Source organism: Glycine max, chromosome 9 (assembly GCF_000004515.6).
Source record: "Glycine max cultivar Williams 82 chromosome 9, Glycine_max_v4.0, whole genome shotgun sequence".
NCBI classification, from domain to species: domain Eukaryota; kingdom Viridiplantae; phylum Streptophyta; class Magnoliopsida; order Fabales; family Fabaceae; genus Glycine; species Glycine max.
In genome coordinates this window covers 25,648,424-25,669,425 of record NC_038245.2, presented here as the reverse complement: position 1 = coordinate 25,669,425, position 21,002 = coordinate 25,648,424, and the positions used below count along the sequence as shown (strand labels likewise).

Genomic DNA, 21,002 nt, shown 5'->3' with positions numbered 1-21,002 from the left:
GTAGAAGATCATTTTTTTAAAAAAATGAAAAAGAATAGAAGAGAAAAAAAAAAGAAATCAACAACAACTCTTGTAGCAAAAATGACAAAAGATAATTTTTTTTAAAAAGGAAATTAGGAAAAAAAGGAAAAAATGACACCTTTATTCTTCAACACTTTTAGCACTATCGTTAGCCTGTCTCAAAAATCAAATCACAAAATCATAACTCTTGTAGCAAAAATGGCAGAAGATAATTTTTTTAAAAAAGGAAATTAGGAAAATGGGGAAAAAAATAACACCTTTATTCTTCAACACCATCAGCACTGTCCCAAAAATCAAACCACAAAATCATACCACAAAAAATTAGACAAAAAGAACGGGAAAAAAATAAATAAAAAAGGAACATTTATTCTTTAACTCTGCTATGTGAATCATATTGTTGCAAAAAATCAGCAACAACTCTTCTAGCAAAAATGGCAGAACATCATTTTTTAAAAAATAAGCGAAAAAGAATAGAACAGAAACAAAAAGAAATCTGCAACAACTCTTGTAGCAAAAATGACAGAAGATAAATTTTTTTAAAAAGGAAATTAGGAAAAAAAGCAAAAAAAAATGACACATTTATTCTTCAACACCTTCAGCACTGTCGTTATGAACCTGTACTCATGTAGAAAACAAAATAAAGGTAGAACGCCCAAAAAAATTTAAGCTTTTGTGTTTACGAACATGTACTCATGAAGTTTTTGGGATAAAAATCGCAACTTTAATATGTTCTTCCACCTTCTCTGCATACAACATGCCAAAAAAATATATTGAACCATTACACCACCAAAAAAGGACAAAAACACAAAAAGCTGGGTATAGGAAGCAATGAGCATAGTGGAGAAGGTTAAGTAACACAAAAAAAAAAAAACTTTTGTATTGCGAGAAGTCAGAAAACAAAATAAAGGCAGAACACCAAAAAAAATTTAAGTTTTTGTGTTTTCGAACCTGTAGTCATGGAGTTTTTGAGATAAAAATGACATATTTAATGTGTTCTTCCAACTTCTCTGCATACAACATGACAAAAAATATATTGAACCATTACACCACCAAAAAAGGACGAAAACACAAAAAGCTGGGCATATGAAGCAATGGGCACGTTGGAGAAAGCTCAGGAACACAAAAAAATTTAAACTTTTGTATTGCGAGAAATCAGAAAACAAAATAAAGGTAGAACACCCAAAAAAATTTAAGCTTTTGTGTTTACGAACCTGAACTCATGGAGTTTTTGAGATAAAAATCGCAGCTTTAATATGTTCTTCCACCTTCTGTGCATACAACATGCAAAAAAATATATTGAACCATTACACAACACAAAAAGATGGACATAGGAAGCAATGAGCACGTTGGAGAAGGCTCAGGAACACAAAAAAATTTAAACTTTTGTATTGCGAGAAGTCAGAAAATAAAATAAAGGCAGAACACCCAAAAAAATTTAAGTTTTTGTGTTTACGAACTTGTATTCTTGGATTTTTTGAGATAAAAATCACAACTTTAATGTGTTCTTCCACAAGAAGAAGAAGAAGAAGGAGGATGAGGAGAAGAAGAAGAAGAAGAAGAAGTGAGAAGTGAGAGAAAGGGGTTAGCACACAAATGAAAAAAAAAAAAACATACGGGTTTGACAGTAAAAAGGAGCAATAAGGAAGTAGAAAGGAAGTACCTTGTAAAGGAAACACATGTCTTTTACCATTGTAGTTCAAGAGAGAGTAAGAAAAGAATAGAGGACGAGGAAGAAATGAGGAGTGAGAGAAAGGGATCAGAAGAGAATGAGAATGGGGAAGGGTGAACAGAGTGAGAATGAGAATGGAATGGGAATGGGAAAAGAAGAGATGAAAAAACCGAGCAGGACACGTGGAGGGAGGGGCAAAATAATGGGAAGAGGAAAAGAAAAAAAAAACAAAAACGGACAGAATACGTGGATTGAATTGGGAAAAGAAGGATTGAAGGGTTTATTATTTTTTTATTGGACAGGTGTCGACAGAAGATATAACAAGCCATCAGGACCTTATTTATATATAAGATAGAGATACAAGTCTATATTCCTAGGCTGCACATATGACTATAATATATATTTCGTGTAACATGTATAGGATCCCTATACAACTCTCGTTAAATTGCTAAAAATGTTTCTACACAAATGAAAAATAAAATCGTTAAATGAATTTAGAGGTGATCACGATTATTTGTGTCTAAATATTTATAAGAGTGAGTGTTATTACAAAGTTAATAATGTCTTCATAATTTTCTCACCAAGTCTATTCATATTTAATGTAATAGAGCATTCATTATTAATAATGAAAATGTCTAATATAGATTCTCTTTAATTCAATCTATTTATATATTTTACTTAAATTTAAAAATATTCGTGAAATCCGTGAAAATTTACTAATTGTTTTATAAGTTTCTTACATATTGGAATCGAATTTTGTTTGTTATAAGTACTACTCATGCACAAAATGTTTTGTCATTAATTATATTATTATGTTTGATTTGAATTTTGTTAAATGCATTATTTTTTATATTTTTTGTAGTTAAAACTTTTGTTTAACTAAAATACGGAAAATAAATTTTGGTATGAGAAAATATTTGTGTGCGTATTAACTATTAAGTGACCATAAAATACGAAGAGACACTGAAATTATTATTCTCATAGATATAGGTCTGGTGACCAATACAAACTTTAATATGATGTAAAAGTAGAATCACTTAGATTGGATGGAGGAACATGATAGAATGGCAAAATATGCCAAAATGCATTGGAGATGTAAATCCATTTTTCAATGTATGAAATGAAATTAAGGATATACCATGCCCATGTTTATATATATTGTAGAGAGAGCATGCAGCTAGCAGTCAAGAGCACCATGACCATGCTATATCAATATAGCTATATGCGCCATACAATATTGCAGCATATACTTCAACAATATATCTAACAATCAAAATTATGATTCTTTAACCATGCGAGTTAATTAGTTGCATATCCAATTATTAATTAGCTGAAACCAAAACTTTTTAAAATCCAGAAGGTTTATTTTTATTCAAGATATTTACATTTAATTAGTTTTAAATACTCATAGATACCATCTAAAAAAACAAAAAAAAAAAACTCATAGATACAATAATTACTGCAAGATAATAACCATAATTTAAAGGGGAAAAGGGTGATAACTATTTTACTTTATTAAGAAAAAATTAAACACTTTTATAACTCATCATGTTTGTTTGAGCTTAAATTCTGAAAAATAGTTATTATATCGAATAAATCAAACTAAAATTGAACTCTTTGAAAATAGCTGAATCAACTAATAAACTTCTGGGTTTCGACGTATTCGTTGCAGCACTACCCCCAGCTAGAAACTGCCACGAGAGAAAATAATTTATCAATGGTAATTGAGATGGTGGACAGAATCTAACAAGTTTTTTATCACTTCCATTTAGAAATTAAACAACACAATTGGACCCACGACTGTATAGTGTAATTTGTTGTCTTTCAATAAAAATATTTTTATTTTAAATTTTTTAATCATTGTTCTAACATTTTTCAAAATGATATTGCTAGTGCTGTACCTTGTACTGTGCAGTGTGCACATTGCACACCTAGTGCAGGAAACAGAAAATAATAATCCATATTCACGATCTGTTGCGGTACACTGTACAGTGTACACCTACGAAATAATAATGTATAAAGTTAGAGAACAATTAATAGTATCGACGGAGCCAGGAATGGACAACTGGGAACCAAATTTCGTTCATCAAATATGCAAGTATACATCAAATTTTGTATAAAATATTCTAAATATTAATTATAATAGCTAGTAATTTATCAAAATATTACAGATATCGATCATTAGTATCATAAGATAAATTAAACATTTTTTAAGAGATAAAATGAAAGTTATAATAAACTAATTTCTTATACAATTTAAACAACATTCCATGACTGGACTCAGCACTTCCATGGGATGCGTAATTCGATAAAGGGAAATGATTGTTTTATTTTATGTTTACCCATTTATAGTAAATTTTCTCACATTATTAACACTTTGTTTTATAGAAAATTCGTAAAAGAATCGTTATGTTATAACTATCAATAAAATAAAAATATTACCTAAAACAAAACGAACTTTATTTTTTTATTCTTTCCCAAAAATAATAAGGGGCGGTAGATCAAGTTGGTGCAGGTTGTTTCTGCTTACCCCCATTAGGGGTCTGTAATTCTGTATAATATTAAGCTTATACTAGTACTATCTTTTAAATAGAGTTTGAGCCTTACAAATAAAAAAATAACATAATTAAAAGGAGAGAATCCATATCAAAGATAATTAACCAGGCTTTGGCTTTGGAGTAAAAATTAGCTATCAACAATATCCATAAAAAATTTAAATAATGGTTTTAAGTTTGATAGTTGAATATGTAATTTCATCTTAATTAATGGTGCTTAACTAATGTTTCAAGTATATTAGCTACTTAAATTACAGAGCAATTAATAGTTTTAAATCCAATTCCTGATTATACAATTAGTAGAAATATTTAGAATATGAACTTTATTGTCTAATTTCATGGGTGTGTTGAACCTAGGGCGCAATAATGACACTCAAAGAACAAATATATATATATATATGAATTTGAGTTTAAAGTGTGATGTACAAATTTCAAAATAAATATAATAATCAACAAGTTTAATTTTATAAAAGAAAGAGTTTGTATGTTTTCACAAATTCCATTTTGTTCCAAGCGTTATGTAACCGAAAACCACTAAACAAGGCTAAGAGAGACTTATGATCAACCTATGTTCTACTTAATTTAAATAATATTGTCGTTTATATATAAATAAAAACTACACGTATTATCGTGAAACAAAAAATAAGATATAATAAAAGGAGCGAGCAGAGTATGGACGAGGGAGATGCAAGGCAAGGCAAGGAATGGAGGAAAAAGAAACAAATAAAGCACAAAATTCACGATTCCAACCTTAGTCGTCTCCGTTTTTCAGGTCAATAAAAAAGACCGCGCTCTTCAATGGTCAGTGATCACTTAGTGGTATATATATAATACCAATACCCCTCTCCCTTTCCATTCCATCATCATTATTCCCCAAAAATGGCATCCTCAGCCTCCACCACGCTCTCCTCTCCCTTCCTTCGACTAGAATTACCCTCCACAACAATAAAACCATGTTCATCAATTATTTCTGTTCCCTCCATCAGAGCCTCTGTCTCCGAGAAACCACCGCTACCAGCTGTGTCGGTTACCTCCCTTGAGCCCAATCCACAAAATTCCCGGCGACTGCGGCTTCCCGCTGATCGGTCCTAACAAGACTATTTCTACAACCAGGGCCGTGACGAGTTCTGCAAGTCCTGCATCCAAAAGTACCAGTCAACTGTCTTCCGTACCAACATGCCACCTGGCCCCTTCCTCGCCCCCAACCCAAATGTTATCGTTCTCCTCGACGTGAAAACCTTCCCCATCCTCTTCGACAACTCCAAGATCGACAAAAAAGATGTTTTCACTTGCACCTGTTAGAATTTTCAATAAACCTTATAAAATACCAAATGAGCACCATAACACATTACGTCCGATTATCAAGAGGTTTTATAGAATACTTGGATCCATAAAGCTTGATTAACACGCAGTGGAATCTAACAACGATCACGAACAATTGGTTTAATGACCTTCCTCAACCAAATCACCTTCTTCCTTATGGGACATTCGTTTTCTCTTCAGATGAGAAGAGGAGAAACTATTTATTGATTTGGTGTGTTGAAGACCATAATCATGCCTTAGGTTTTAACCTATTAGGGTTCCCATTATCCCCTAATGGGCCAAACTGGTTTTCACTCATTAAGCTCATATCAATTTTTTGTTGGTAGTCTAATGGGCTCATTGAATTAGATAACTTTATATTAAATCCATCTAAATGTAAATAATTAATATAAATGTTATAATATAATATGTAGTCCATATTAATTAATTAGGAATTATAAAATTCTTAACAATCTTCCACTTGAGCTTCATATTAACCTTAGACATTTATATCACCAAATTCTTTAGGCGCGCAACCGTGTGTTATTTACTTTTAGACTCCTTTTATACAACCTGGTCCATTTCATATAGTAACAGGAAACCACTACAATTTTCATCACAATTTAGCGTGATTAAGTCACAATGATCACCACTGTTACTCATACTCGATGACATAGATCAAATATGGATAAGCGGCATGGAAATTACATCCAATGTGATCTTAATAATGTTTATTTCCAACTAGTCCAAACTTTATTCTTTATAGAGATCAATCCAAAATGCAATACAAATATTGCACACAAAACAAACTCAAAATAGAATGATAAACATCAACTTTATTTCTGTAGAAAATCCAAATAACAAAATGTTTGTAAACCGTGAAATATAGAACATGAGTAAGACTCTCACTAAACTAAGGTACTATAAGGAATTACACTCATATGAGCAGTGTGCTCGTGAAAAAATTTAGTGTCATACCTTTAGTAAGTGAATAAGCTAACATGGAATGAGTTCCTATATGTTCTATACAAATTTGTATTTTCTAAATTTTTTTATTTAATAACCAAATACTTTATGTTAGCAAAAAAAACTTTTACTTAGTTGAATTCTTAATAAGCCTGCTAAGATTTTGTCTCAATAAACACCTGATGACTACTTAATGTTGGCGATAACAGGCAAGCCAGTTACAATAATTTAGCAATCATAAATTCTAATGTGATGTCTCATAGCAAAATATTAGCTCCACCAACATGGTTAAATGTGAATCCTTATGTGAAGTGATTGCTATTAAGACATTCCAAAAAAATTGAAGTCAAAATACCCAATGATCTCTAAACTTCTAGACTTTTGATATGAAAACATATAATTTCTTGTTCTCTTCAATTAACACATAATGCACTTTACTACTTTCTAGTGTTGCATACCTAGATTACTCATATATCACCTTATGACTCCCACAAAAAATAATTTCAAACTCTAAATTTTATACATGCAGATTTGGAATTCACATAATATGAGTAATTTAAACCATAGTAGTAACAACAACAACAATTAAAGAAGAGAACAATAAACATGCAATGCACAAATAATCTTTATGGTAAATTTCAAGACCCAAACAAGATACCTACTACACCATTATTCCTCAATCTTTGGATTGAAAAAGACTAACTGCAAGTGGTACTCTCAACGCATTGATCAAACATTGGTGATAAGTCCTGTCAAATAAAGGTTGTCTTCGGACACTCCATTGCTCACATGAAAAACTTATATGATGATTATTCCGATCAAATAATGATTGTCTTTGAACATTTCATTATTCACATGAAAAATCACACTATTTATAATCGCCACATGTTTACCATCGCAAGCATGTAATTATTTTGCCAAATTATGTCTTCGTTTGGGCCGAGCACAATTCGCATGAATAATTCCATGCAGCATCCATATAAATTCAATCAAATTAACTTACGCCACAGAAGCTACTTTGGCAACATGTTATTTCAATCAATTTAACCAAAAAATACAAGACAATTTAATGGGAGGTCTAAAACTTATACAAATTTAACCAAAAGAAACCTTTGAAGATACTGGAGAAAAAGTTTCTTTATAGTCAATGTCTTCCTTCTGAGTAAATCCTATAGCAACTAGACGAGCCTTATATCTCTCGATATTACCCTTTGAATCCTTTTTGATTTTAAATATCCATTTACAACCAATAGGTTGCACACCTTCAAGCAATTCGACTAGATCCCAAACTTCATTGTCATTCATAGACTTCATCTCATCCTTCATGGCGTCAATCCAATTTTGAAAGTTAGAATTGTGCATAGCTTGACAGAAGTTGATTGGATCATCCTCTGTTAAACCAACACCATCCTCATGTTCTTGGAGAAATATAATATAATCATTTGACATTGCACTTCTCCTCTCTCTAATGGGTCTCCTTAATGACATTTCTTGATGTTTTTGAGGTTGCTCTAAAGGTATTTAAAGGAGAACCTCATTGTTGTCTTGTTCTAGAACAATGTCAATAGTTTAAACATTGTCTTCTATTACTAGAGTTGTGTCTTGAATAGTAATAAGTACGAGAACTTGATCACTGTAAATAACAGGTTCTTCCTTAAAGACAACATTCCTTATGTTCTTATATGTATAAAACAAAATACCAACGCCGGACACGTACAAAATACCAACACTGGACACGTACAAAACACCAGCTTTATACAAGAACTTATGTTCTATTCCTTCCCAAACTCAACTTCCTTAAGAAATCTCGCATTTCTCGTCTCGAAAAAAGATCTTAAGGTGGGATTGTAAAATTTATAGCCCTGAGAGCGTTTAGCATATCCAACAAAATAGCAGCTAATTGTTCTTGAGTCCAGTTTTCTTTCATGTGGCCTATAAGACCGTGCTTCAGTCGGGCAACCCCAAATGTGCAAATATTTAACGCTTGACCTTTTACCAGTCCAAAGTTCATAAGGGGTTTTGTTAACTGCTTTACTTGGCACCCTATTAAGGATGTAAACTGCGGTCTTTAAGGCTTCTCCCCAAAGTGACTCTGACAAAGAGGAATGATTAATCATACTTCTCACTATATCCTTAAGAGTTTGGTTTCTTCGTTCTGCTACATCATTCATGCTAGGTTTGCCCAGCATAGTGTATTGTGGAACAATTCCAAATTCTTTGAGGAAAAGTGCAAAAGGTCTTGGACATTGTTCTCCTCTGATCAATCATATCTACCATAGTACTCACCACCACAGTCAGATTTGATAGCCTTAATTTTTTTTCCAAGTTGAAGTTCAACCTCAATCTTGAAAGTCTTAAAAACGTCTAGGGATTGGGATTTCTCATGTATCAAATATAGATAACCGTATTTAAAGTAATCATCTATGAACATAATGAAATATTGTTGTCCATTCTAAGAAGTTGTAGGAAAAAGACCACAAATGTCTGTATGCACTAATTCTAAGACGTCTTTAGCTCTTTCGACACCTAATTTCCTTATGTTTGTTCGTTTTCCCTTTATGCATTCAATATAGACCTCAAAGTCTGTTAAATCCAAATGGTCAAGAATTTCATCCAACACAAGTCTCTGAATTCTTTGTTTAGAGATATGACCTAAACGCTTATGCCATAAGGTGGTTGAATTCTCATTCAACTTTCATTTTGTACCACGTGAACTTATTTGCAGTATTTCATTATAGGAACTAACAACACCGAGCATGTAAAGATTATCAATTAAAGAACTAGAACCAACCATATTTGAATTTTGGTAGATACTAACTTTATTATTTCCAAATGAAAAAGAAAATTCAAATTTGTCCAAATTAGAAATAGAAATCAAATTCCGTCTAAAAGACAGTACAACAAAAGTCTCAAATAAATCCAAATAAAATCCAGTTTTTAACTGTAATCTAAAAGTTCCAATAACTTCCACTGTAACCTTCTTGTCATCGCCTACAAAAATGAATCTTTCATCATTACTTGGCGGTCGGCTCCACAAGCAACCATGCATAGTCATACTTATTATATAAAACTGTGAACGCCATTTACCAAGAAATTCTATTTTAAAAAAAAAAAAGAAATTCTAGGCAAACGTTGCCTATTTTTTCTGAATCCAAACTATTTTAGAATTTACTCATTTTTAAGTCATGTCCTTTATCTTCTTTCTCTTTCAATCATATATACTTAATTCTTTCTTACTTCTTCACATATCCAAAGTGTAAAATAGCATTTCTCTTTATCAAACATCTTGGTCCTTCTCATAATTGTCTATGCTCCATGAAAACTTAGAAACTCCACTACAAAATAAATCATGACCATAATGAAAAAGGCTAATTTCAACAATTAACTTCTTTTTTATTCCTCTAAAAGCTAACACAAACCTGCCTGCTAACAATTATATCAACTGCCAAATCTTCATTCATGGAACATAATATGCTTGACTCAACAACAATTAATTAAATGAAATGTTAGCTAGATATCTGGATTTTTTGCACAATGAATTGGCATGCTTATTGACTCTAGCTACATGTGGTTCAAGTCCCTATAACAACCACCATTAGATGTATAGCTGAATTCTGATTAATTTTTTCTGGGTGTACATGAAACTCTCAAGTAAATGCGTTAATTAGTACGACAATTACACAAACAATCGTAACTCGTAAAACTTGAAATTTTTTACCACCCTTTAAGTGCAAACCACTGCCCTTATATATCAACCTTGAACAAACATAACACATTCACATTAGGTTTGACATACTTTTGTGTTATTTTATTACAACCGTTGGCCTATCATGTATGCATTTGATCATCCAAGTTTAAATCAGTTTTAGTCTATCAATGTGAAAATTATTATACAGAAAAACCCAGCAACTCTCCTCTCTTTCAGTCAATTTATTGTAAGGATGTTATAGTAATTTTTTACTATTAAATTTAATTTTAAAAAATAAACCTAGTTTACTTTTCTTGCTTACTTTCATACTTATTTCCTTTACCTTCCATTGTCAAACCACCTAGATAGCTTGCCTTTTACCAATTAGTTTTTATCTTATCTTTCACACCTCTTTAAGTGTTTATTTTGGTTAGTTTCAACCATAGTTTCTTTTACCTTTTGTTTTCAAACCCCCAACAAGAAAGAATCACAACTTAAAAACCAACATGAGTCTTCATTCTTCATCTAGTGTTAATGGTGAGGGTTAACTCCTAAGGACCCCTTGTATAAGACATTAGATGAGTTGAGATCCCTTAAGTTGTGGAAAGAAAAACAAGAGAGAAAAGAAAAGGGAAAAAAAGAGTGGAAGAAATAAGTCAAGATGAAAAAGAGAAAATAAGGAAAGAAGAAAGAAGGAAAATACTAAAAGAGTTAAGAAAGCCTCAAGAGGCTAACATTAACCTCTTATACTTCCATGGGAAGGAAAATGTAGAGGCTAACCTAGATTGGGAAATAAGGGTAGAGCAACAACTTAAAAGGAAGTCTACTTCAAAATCTAATGACTCTCACTCTTATCCAAAGAAATACCAAGGGCAAGACATTTTAGGGGTGACACCTTCTAAGCCCAAAGATGATAAGAGAAAGACAATAGAAAAGCAACCCTTTAAGGATAGTATGCAAGAGAATACTAACTCCATAAAGTGCTTTAAATGTCTTGGAAAAGAAATCAAATAGATTATATTCATATTATATAAACAAATCCAAAAATGTTGGCCTTCTAAAGGCTTAAGTTTTATTTTAAATGTTTCTTTGTATACCAGACTTAGTGCATTCTACTATTTTAGCACCTAGATACTATTACGAGCCTCTGCTTTGCCTACATTTTCTGCTTATGTGCAGACATCTTATCATTTGAGAACTCTTTCCTTCTATAAACCTGTCAAGTAAGCATAAGTACACAAACATATGAAGTTCACGCTGCTGCTAAGGGGAAAAGTTGAGAATTAGAACACATTGAGCTTCAACAATTTATCTTCAATTTACCCTGGATTCAGTTTCTTGTGGAACAAAATAGTTATGTTAGAGAGAGAGTGACAAAACAATATACATGTATCCCCCTTTACCAGTATGATTTATATTCTTAGCCACTTGGTATCTACAACTGATAGACTGGTTCTTCAAAATTTATTTGACAGGGTTTATTCTCCTTTCCCTCACTTCAGGTGATAATTTTCATATCAAATTTTGAAATGATACTTCGGTTGTATCTATTAAAAATGGACTAAATCTAAGTCAATCCCAAAATAACTCATGAAAGGCAGATTGTCCAAGTCTTCTAAGAACTGCTTTGGCCAAATTCCTAGCCGACTTGAGACATCTTACCATGCACACATCTCACACCAGAACTGGGCATCTATAGATAGCTCAACATATAGGGACTAGATAGGTTCTAATACCATATTAGAAATGGGCAGCACCTTACAGAACCCCGAAAGCTAGTTTAAGGGTGGAGGCGTGAAGGATCACCAAGTCTAGTAAAGAGTAGTTTGGCCATATATTCCTAGTTGATGTGATGTGGAACATCTTAACAGGTTGAATTTTTTCCTTATTCAAAGGCCTTTCCAAGGCTCTTTCACCTTTGGAAAGATTCCCTTCATAATGTCTCTTTCACAGTTTACTTTTCATGATCTCCTGGAATTTTCATTTCTTCAGAAAATTGCATGAGTCTTGTTACTTCACTTGCTTCTAGAACAATTTATCTTCAATTTACCCTGGATTCGGTTTCTTGTGGAACAAAATAGTTATGTTAGAGAGAGAGTGACAAAACAATATACATGTATCCCCCTTTACCAGTATGATTTATATTCTTAGCCACTTGGTATCTACAACTGATAGACTGGTTCTTCAAAATTTATTTGACAGGGTTTATTCCCTTTTACAGTTTACTTTTCATGATCTACTGGAATTTTCATTTCTTCAGAAACTTGCATTAGTCTTGTTACTTCACTTGATTCTGTTAATGTCCATTGTTCTTTCAAATGATAATTGATAAAAGAATTTGGTCTCTTGACTCAGGGTGGTTTCCTCTTGTTTCAAATCTCCCAATCTTTTGTCTAGACTGCTGGTCTAGACAAGGATCAACATTAATTACATGCTACAAAAGCACATACCTTCCACTACTTTGTCTCCTAGTATGGGGAAATTTGAAGTTCTAGTTCAGAATCTGGGACTCATCTTTTTTTCTGCATTGTTGTGCAGCAAATTTTATTTGGAATAAGTTTTTTGGATTTCCAGAGAGAATCGAGTTTGCCTTAAGGATCTGCATCTGTTAATTTAGAGATTAGGGCTTCCATAAAGAAACTAAGATTCTGTGGCAGTGGTCTGACTTTGCTGCTTGGTGGTGTCTTTGGATGGAAAGGAATGCTGAATTTTTCAAAGGAACTTCTCCAGCCAACATTTGGAACAAAGTAATTTTTTAAGTTTGTCTGTGATGTTCTTCTCATGGATTTTATACGCAGGGAGATTGGCATGCCTTGCTACATGACTCAATCTATTAGTTTCTAAATTTTTTCTTCTGTAAGTTTCTTGTTAGGATGCCTTATTCTCTCCATTTCTTCCTTAAATAAATTTCTTTTTCAATCACAAAAAACCAATAAGCCTAAATCTTATCTAGTCTCTCGCTACTATGCTTATGATTGAGAAGATCCAGATCCCTTCATCTCACAAATATCAGAAGCACACAAGCAGATTCAAAGTGATAAAGAGCATTGTTATGCATACTTGTATTCCATCAAGTAAATCCTTAAGTGATTTATTCAAAGCTTCAAGCTCCGCAGAATTTTTACCTACAAAAAAGGAAGAAATGGTAAAAGTCCTGAAAAATTGATACAAAGGGAACTAAACTATAATAGATCAAATATAAACTTGACTGTACAGAAAGGCTATTTGCGGAAAGTCAGGTATGAGTACCAGATTTGCTGTCATTCTCATCAATGTCCATAATTCCCAAATCATCATCATCATCATATCCAGCTTTGTTGCCATTAACAACACCTCCTGGAGGAACAAGTGTAGGAACTTCAAAGCACATGAAGTGTGCAAAAAAAGAACTCTGCAATTTATGCCATGATGAATTATATACATTTGAAATATTTGTGTAGAAAATGAATGAATATCAAACGACCACCTCATCCACCAGAAGTGGGATAAAAATTGTAAGCATCTTTGCATAAGCATCAGAGACTGTCGAAGTGTCAGTAGCATTTACATTCTGACCAGAACCTGTGGAACCTTCAAGCCAAACAGTTGGATTTCTAGATGCTTTAGTACTAGCACGAAGTTCATTTGCAAACTCACGGGCCTGTAAAAGGATGTCTGAAACTTTAGACTTCATATGCATAATGTAGCATAAAATGAAGTAGGGGTAGAATGTGCTTTAGGTCCCTCAATTTTCGGTCAAAATTGATTTTAGTTCCTATACTTTAACAATGGTGATTTTGGTCCCTGTATTTGCTATAATTGATGAATTTTTTCCCTCACACTACTATAGTAAGTTCCATAAAGGGACAATATTCACCAATTTTCAATACAAGAATCAAAATCATCATTTTTATAGAACGGGGAGTTAGGGACTAAAACCAATTTTGACCAAAAATTGAGACCTAAAACACATTTTGCCCAAGAACAGTATATATGACCCAGACACATCTTCAGGTCAAACACCAAATTGCAATCACAACTCAATGATCATACAACAGATCATGCAGAACTAATGGTGGAGGATCTGGCTATTCAAATGTTAACAAAATTAATCCTAGTTGTAAAAGTGCATCCCCTCGTCAACTAGTTAAGCAACGATAGATGTAAAAGAATTGTTCACTGTCGAAACCTTTTTTAAAAGATACTTGTTGAGAAAATTGTTGAAATAATAGGACTTTAGGTATAGAGAGAGAGGAAAAGGAGATAAGAGAGCCTGGATATATTGAGATTGTTATTGACTTGATATGACATGATGTCTTGCAACATGATGAAAAAACATATATCACCCACCCTCATTTATAATAATACTAGATAGATTATAATTCTAATTAAATAAGGAAATAAATCATGAGATAATAAGCAAATAAGGAAACTAATCCTAAGATAATTTAACTCTAAAATATTCTGATATAATATAGATATTATGAGATATTTTTTATATATTCTAACAAAAACATTTGATAATTTTCTTTGTAATGCATTAGAGAATTATTTTCTAACAGGAACAAATAAAAAGTTCCTTTTGCCCACTCCTGGTTATGTCAACCATAAGAGCAAACAGTCCAGGTAACCCAGCTCCTTCAAATACCAACAAGGTAAGATTAAGAAAAAAATCTTGAAGTTTAACAGGGCCTGGGTTGCAGCAGGCTTGAGTGCTGAGTCTGAGAGGGTAAACAAGTTACATGCACGCAAAGGCTTAACAAGCACTCTACCTGAAACACAGTTACATGATTTATTTCCCATTATGTTTGAATCCAGAAATAGCCCACCTAAAATTATGCCTGGTTAGGCAGATTTTAAAAATAAACAGGTTACAACATTAAACATGCCAGCTGGTTCAACAACTAAATCTGGAATGAGTTACACTTCAATGTTCTATCACTCAGAAAATACTCAGTGAGGAAAAGATTTAAAATTTGGGAATTTATTCTCTCTAGGAAGTTTATAATCCTCCCTGCCAATAATTGACTTTTTTTTCAATTTATTTTTTATATTTTGATTAGGTAAGTAATCACATTAATTAATAATTTTTCACATGTATAATGGTTACTTCTCAATTCATACAAAGATAAAGGAGTGTGTCATAATAAGAAAACCAGACAATTAAGAAACAAATAAAACCAACATGAAGTGCAACAGACCTCCCTGCGAAGAAGCAAGTTCAGAAAACTGCAATAAGCTTTTCTCAGTGGACCCAAACAATTCTTGTCAAGACTCTGCAAGTGCCCAGGAAGATAATTTAGGTATAAAAACAAAGAAAATCACTGAACAAATATATGTATCCAAAACAAATTTAATGCAGGAATAGGAAGGACTGTTTGATTTGAGAAAACGTTTTCTAATTTCATTCTGTTTTTACTTTTATGTACCACAACGCGACAATTTTTTAATTTGGTTCATACTTTAAAATTTTCAAATATTTGTATAAGAAACAGGGAAATCAACTTTTCTCAAAGCTTTCAAAATAGGAAACAAAGTGAAAACAATGTGACATTTTTGTACTCAAAAGTAACAGAAAACATTTTCTAAAAGTAAACAGGTCCTGAATACCAAATTTTAACCTTCAAATGTTGCAGAAGACGTGCATATGTCCTGCACTTGTACCGCAGGTCAGCATGATCAGGCCTCTTTAACTGTCCCCACTGTTCAGAGGAAGAAGAAAAAGTGATACCAATAAATTCCTCCATAATTCAAAAGACCTCAAAAGTGATAATTCTAAAACAAATTTACAGAAAATACCTGAGAAAAGTAACTTTTATCACTTATCATGAAGTCCACCAAACTAGCAAAATAATTTCTCAAGAATTCAGAGGCTCTCCTGACAAAAGTAGATTTTAATTTTTCAAGTTCTGCACGCTTCTCTTTAACCTGTAACAGGTAGCAGGAACCGCCATCGGAACAGATAATTTTTAGATCCAACACATTTTTGACATATCAACCAAAGCCAGAATACTTTCACTTGGCTTTGTGATTCCAAATTCATAGTACTCACAATTCTCTCCAACCAATCCAAAATGAACGAAACTAATGAATGAAAAATCATATCTATCACCTTAAAAAGATTTCCATTAATATTTTTCTAAAATAAATACAACAAGCACTCTATGTCTCATTGATAATTTTGTTTTATAAATGGCCAAATCATGATCGGTTTATTTTACCAGATGATTTTTAAGAGAAAAGTAAAGAAAGGAACATAAAGCTCTCATGTTTGCATAACTAGGATCTAGATTAGGCAAAACCAAGACCATGCAAGGCACTGGTCAACCATTCACATGCTTCTACATTTTGAAGCATTCGAGCTTCATCAAATGAACCTCCAGTCAAATTTGTGGCATACTACACCCAACAAAACATCATTAAAATAAATAAAAGCTAGGAAGTTATCTGGCTTAAATTAGGATGCGAGGCATACTTCAGAAGGGACACGTGATCGCTCAAGAAGCTTATCAAACTCTTCAATGAGAGATTTGTAATTTACTGATTGCATTTCCATGTTGTTATTGCGTGTTTCTATCTGGACATAAGAAAAGTTATTAAGACCAAACAAAGTAAGAATCCAGTGCTTTGAAAGAACTCCTACACCTGAAATTATATCACCTAGAAAAGCAAATAGAACTGAAATAGTGAAATCTCATTAAGCAGAAAGCAACTTCGACAGCACCACAAAATGGTCACTGTAGAAATAATTGTGACCATAATTCAACTTTACAAAGGTAAAATCCAATTCATATTAATATCATTTTAAACTCAATGAAAATATTTGGCATGAACCAACTGTCCCAAAACCTATTTTATATTTTATTTTTAGAGAAAATAAGAAAACTTAGGAAAGAGAAGACAGTGAGTATATACAATGGGAGAAGGACAAACTATCCTCCATGACAAATTGACTCGAGAGGAAGGGAGAGGGAGAGAGAAGTTGAAGTTTAGTATTCCATACAAAGTAACAAATACCAATCAATTATTTATTAAGCAGGAAAAGGAAAAAGTATTCACTAGATCAGAATGATGGCTACTTGATTGTAAAGAAGCACTACAATTAAGAGACTAGAAGATTGTCATATGCACCTTAGCCCAAAGAGCCATCTCCACAACATCTATACCAACAACCTTAGGAAGGCAACCCAAAACATCTTTACAGATGTTCAAGAAGCAAAGAAGGAGGCGATTCCTACAAGAAAAGTGATCGGCACGATGAGAAAACTTTCATCCCCTCACATAGAACTCAACAACTAATTAACTCTCCATGAACAGATTAATATTTCTCTCAACAATATTACCTATCATCAATATTGCGCATGGTCCATTGAGGGAGCCACACTCTGGCTTCTAAGGTTATCAAATCCCTGCAAGATACACATGCATCAGCCCAACAAGCAAATGATTGGGAAGACATAAAAAAAAAAAAACTCCAAAACAGGAACGGTAGGATGCTTCGCATATTGCTTCAGTGCCAGAAACTGAGTACATGTCTGGAACTAGAACATAAAGATCTCTTCCATCATGGAACTTTACCAGAGTAAATGTACATCCACAGGGATCATTTGCTACAACTTCCACTTTTGACAGGTGCTTTAGCTTGTATAGCTTTGCAGGCTGCAAGCACAATAGCTTTACAAAGTTGGAAATACTAAACAGGACCGCAAAGAAATGCCACGCAAAAAAAAAAAAAAAAAAAAAAAACATACAAACAACGATCCCAAAAAATAGAAGAGAAAAAAAAACAAATTACTTCAAGAACTCCTCCTGTAGAATACATCATAACTCAAAGAAAAGCCGATGTCCTCAGCCCCTTCGATTTCGCTGCAGGAAACACCACGTCATCACCAACAACTACACAAATGTAGAGTTCAACAAACAATTAAAACAGCAACACACGCTGATGAAACCACAAACAAACACTTCCGCCTTAAGATCAGTTGAAGATAGATCCAACTAGCTACATATCACAAAAAGCACACAAAATGAATCAAGCATTATTGCATAAACCATAGCTAATCCTAACACGAAGTCAGTGCGGAAACTTCAAAGTGTAGTTATAAGAAGCCAATGTTCACATCAGAGTAGTTAATTTAATTTCTTAAAAGCTAAAACATGATGGAATCTCATGCAAGCAAAATTGAAGTAGTGGCGAGTATAGGAATTCAAAAACCCAGAGAGGCATCGCCAAATCATGCACGGGGCTCAATGCAACGCAAGACCTCACACAAAACAATTCCAAACATTACACTGCAGAAAACAAAGGTTCACAATTCAATCCTTATGTTTCGCGATCAAGTCCAGATGAAAAAAATAATACAAAGGAAACTCATGAAAGAAACTAATTCATCCATAGCTGTTGGCCATTCTAATTTGCTGTATCAAGAACACAGAATTCTATTATGATTTAATCATCAATTCAACACAGAAATCTCATATGAAGGCGCAGCTTGCTGCAAACAAATAAACTGAAACTGTTTAACACTTAGATATATCTTTATAAAAAAAATTATCTAGAAAATGGTGAAGGAGTTGCAGAGTTCTCCAAACCCAAATGCAACAAACAAAAACTTCAGTGCCTCCAATACTCTTATCATTCCTGTTAGAAAAATAAACAATAACTCTGACACTACCCATTACTTTAATCTGTCAAATTCGACCAACATGCTAGCATATAGCCAGTCCAGAACAAACACAAGAGAATAAAATTATGGAGAAATAAAACCTCAGACTTCACAGGAAGTCCACCCAATAGTCTAAAATTCAAATACATGTTGAAAATTTTCAAGTTCTTCACTATTGGTACAACTTAATAGAGTCTCTGCCTAATTCTCCACTATGATAAAAAGTCATCATTGATCATACGCAATTGCTCCTCCCCACTTTTTCACGCGGCTCTCTGCTTCTACAGCCTGTGAAAATCCATTGGCAACAAATTAAATTTGAACTAAAAACAGGTTACTAATTTGTAAATTGTAAAAAAGAAAATTGGTAATTCCCATCACCCTAGCTCTAAATTAAAATATGTTGAAATACAAGTGTGAGATGAAATCTTAGTTCAAGTAAAAATAAAATAATTAAACATCATATAAATAAATAAAATACTCATAAATGTTGAGCATGTAGTTCATTGAGCACAGATTAGCACGTAGGAACCAACCAACCTAACGCTGAATGTTGAGCATGTCCTTGGCCTCAGTCTGCTCCTCCACGAGCCCCTCACTCGCGTACCTACTCAACAGATCCTTCTTCTTCTTCTCCAGCACCCTCCTCTCAATCTCCTTCTCATCCGGCAGCGGCACGTGCACCACAAACTCCCTCCTCTCCCTCTCCTCCTCTCTCTCCCTCGCCCTCTCCTCCTCCACCACCTCCTCCTCATCCTCCTTCAGCACCTCCCTCGCCACCGCGGTAACCTCCGCCACCTCCCCGCTCACCACCCACTTCCTCGCCTCCCTCCTCACCTCATCCAACCTCCTCCACTCCTCCGCCGCCTCCCGCCTCATCGCCTCCTCCGCCGGCCCCTCCAGCCGCGCCAGCACACCGTCCTCCTCATCACGGTAACCATAATAACTCGCATCAATTCTCTTATAAATATCATATCGAGTACGCCGCCTTCGAAGCTCGGGGGGTTTTTCGAAGAGCTCCTTGACGCCGGGGAGCTTCTTGGCAGCCCCGAAGTAGCGGTATCCCGGGCCACGGCCACCCGGGTTCGGGACGTCGACGATGTTTCCATCGAGGTCCGTCATCTTCGCGGAGTGCTTCGAGTAATTCGGCCCGCCGAGCTCCACGATGCGGCGTTCCCAGTGGGATTTTTCGCGGATGAGCTTGTTGATCTCGTCGTTGAGATCGCGGAGGCGGTGCTCGCCGAGACCCTCGTTCTGGATCTCGGCAACTTTCCGGCCGATCTCCCGCATGATCTGCTGCCGCCACTTGTCGGCCTCCGAGAGGTCGCGGCACTCTGAGGCGAGGAAGGGGCGGCGCTCCTTCGGCTTCTTCTTCTCCTCCGCCTTCATCGTGATGAAGCGGTTGAGCATCGACTGGGCCTTCTCCTCGTTACGAGCCATCTTCCGAGAAAGAAACCCCAACTGGATGTGACTGGAGAAGAATTTGAATGAGAAAAAGAAACCCTAAATGGAGAACAATGGATTCCTAAACCATCGTGGTTCTTAATTAGAAGAAATTGAGCATTTAACCCACTGGCGCGCGGCTCTTGCTCTTGTTTTTGCCTTGCACTGTCTTTCAATTTTTGGGAGATTGCTTCATCACGTTGATGTTTGTTTTTTTTTTTTTTTTTCTTGTTAAATTCATGAGTGGGTCATATCTAAGATTTCATGAAAATATGGATTAATAAATAAATTTTAAATCTTAAATTTTAGTTTTAATATTTTTTATAATTATCAAATTTAATATATTTTTAAATTTGATTTCAATCATTATCTTAAATTAATAATTTTATCATATTTTTTATTTTTAATTTTGGTTTTAATATTTTTTCTAACTGCAAAAATTAAATATATTTTTAAATTTAATTCCAATCATTACCTTAAACAAATAATCTTATCATATCTTAAATTTTGATTTTGATATTTTTTATAACTAACAAATTTAATATATTTTTAAATTTAATTTCAATCATTACCTTAACTAAATAATCTTATCATATCTTAAATTTTGATTTTCATATTTTCTATAATTAACAAACTTAATATATTTTAAATTTAATTTCAATCATTATCTTAAACTAACAATCTTATCATATTTTAAATTTTAGTTTTCATAT

The 21,002-nt window shown here is 33.7% G+C and overlaps 2 protein-coding genes across 7 annotated transcripts; both read right to left on the bottom strand.

Annotated features, from left to right (window-relative positions):
• Window positions 1-3,221: 3,221 nt before the first annotated feature.
• On the bottom strand, window positions 3,222-18,681 carry LOC100815865 (exocyst complex component SEC3A). 6 transcript variants are annotated; one of them, XM_014762096.3, is made up of 13 exons: window positions 17,976-18,681; window positions 17,759-17,839; window positions 17,524-17,589; window positions 17,312-17,414; window positions 16,656-16,757; window positions 15,980-16,108; window positions 15,802-15,882; window positions 15,382-15,456; window positions 13,668-13,841; window positions 13,451-13,592; window positions 13,262-13,326; window positions 3,592-3,689; window positions 3,222-3,381 (listed from the first exon to the last, which is right to left on the bottom strand). In XM_014762096.3, the coding sequence occupies exons 2-13, from the start codon at window positions 17,785-17,787 to the stop codon at window positions 3,375-3,377; spliced, it is 1,071 nt and encodes a 356-aa protein (XP_014617582.1). In that variant the 5' UTR covers window positions 17,788-17,839; window positions 17,976-18,681; the 3' UTR covers window positions 3,222-3,374. The 6 variants fall into 6 exon arrangements, with proteins under 6 accessions (XP_014617582.1, XP_040861362.1, XP_040861365.1 ...); XM_041005428.1 differs by lacking the exon at window positions 3,222-3,381 and having other exon boundaries at window positions 3,444-3,689; XM_041005430.1 differs by lacking the exons at window positions 3,222-3,381; window positions 3,592-3,689 and adding an exon at window positions 9,365-9,504.
• A 152-nt stretch (window positions 18,682-18,833) lies between these two features.
• Window positions 18,834-20,587, bottom strand: LOC100783606 (pre-mRNA-splicing factor ISY1 homolog). Its single transcript, XM_041005433.1, has 2 exons — window positions 19,387-20,587; window positions 18,834-19,134 (listed from the first exon to the last, which is right to left on the bottom strand). The coding sequence occupies exon 1, from the start codon at window positions 20,284-20,286 to the stop codon at window positions 19,387-19,389; it is 900 nt and encodes a 299-aa protein (XP_040861367.1). The 5' UTR covers window positions 20,287-20,587; the 3' UTR covers window positions 18,834-19,134.
• Window positions 20,588-21,002: the final 415 nt, after the last annotated feature.

Coding starts and splice junctions, on each gene's coding strand:
- LOC100815865 (XM_041005428.1), bottom strand. CDS start 17,787: ATGATCCCTGTGGATGTACATTTACTCTG. Junction 17,415..17,523: donor ATGCGCAATATTGATGATAG/GTAATATTGTTG, acceptor CTTTTCTTGTAG/GAATCGCCTCCTTCTTTGCT. Junction 13,842..15,381: donor ACTTGCTTCTTCGCAGGGAG/GTCTGTTGCACT, acceptor ATCCTTTTACAG/GCCCGTGAGTTTGCAAATGA.
- LOC100783606 (XM_041005433.1), bottom strand. CDS start 20,286: ATGGCTCGTAACGAGGAGAAGGCCCAGTCGATGCTCAACCGCTTCATC.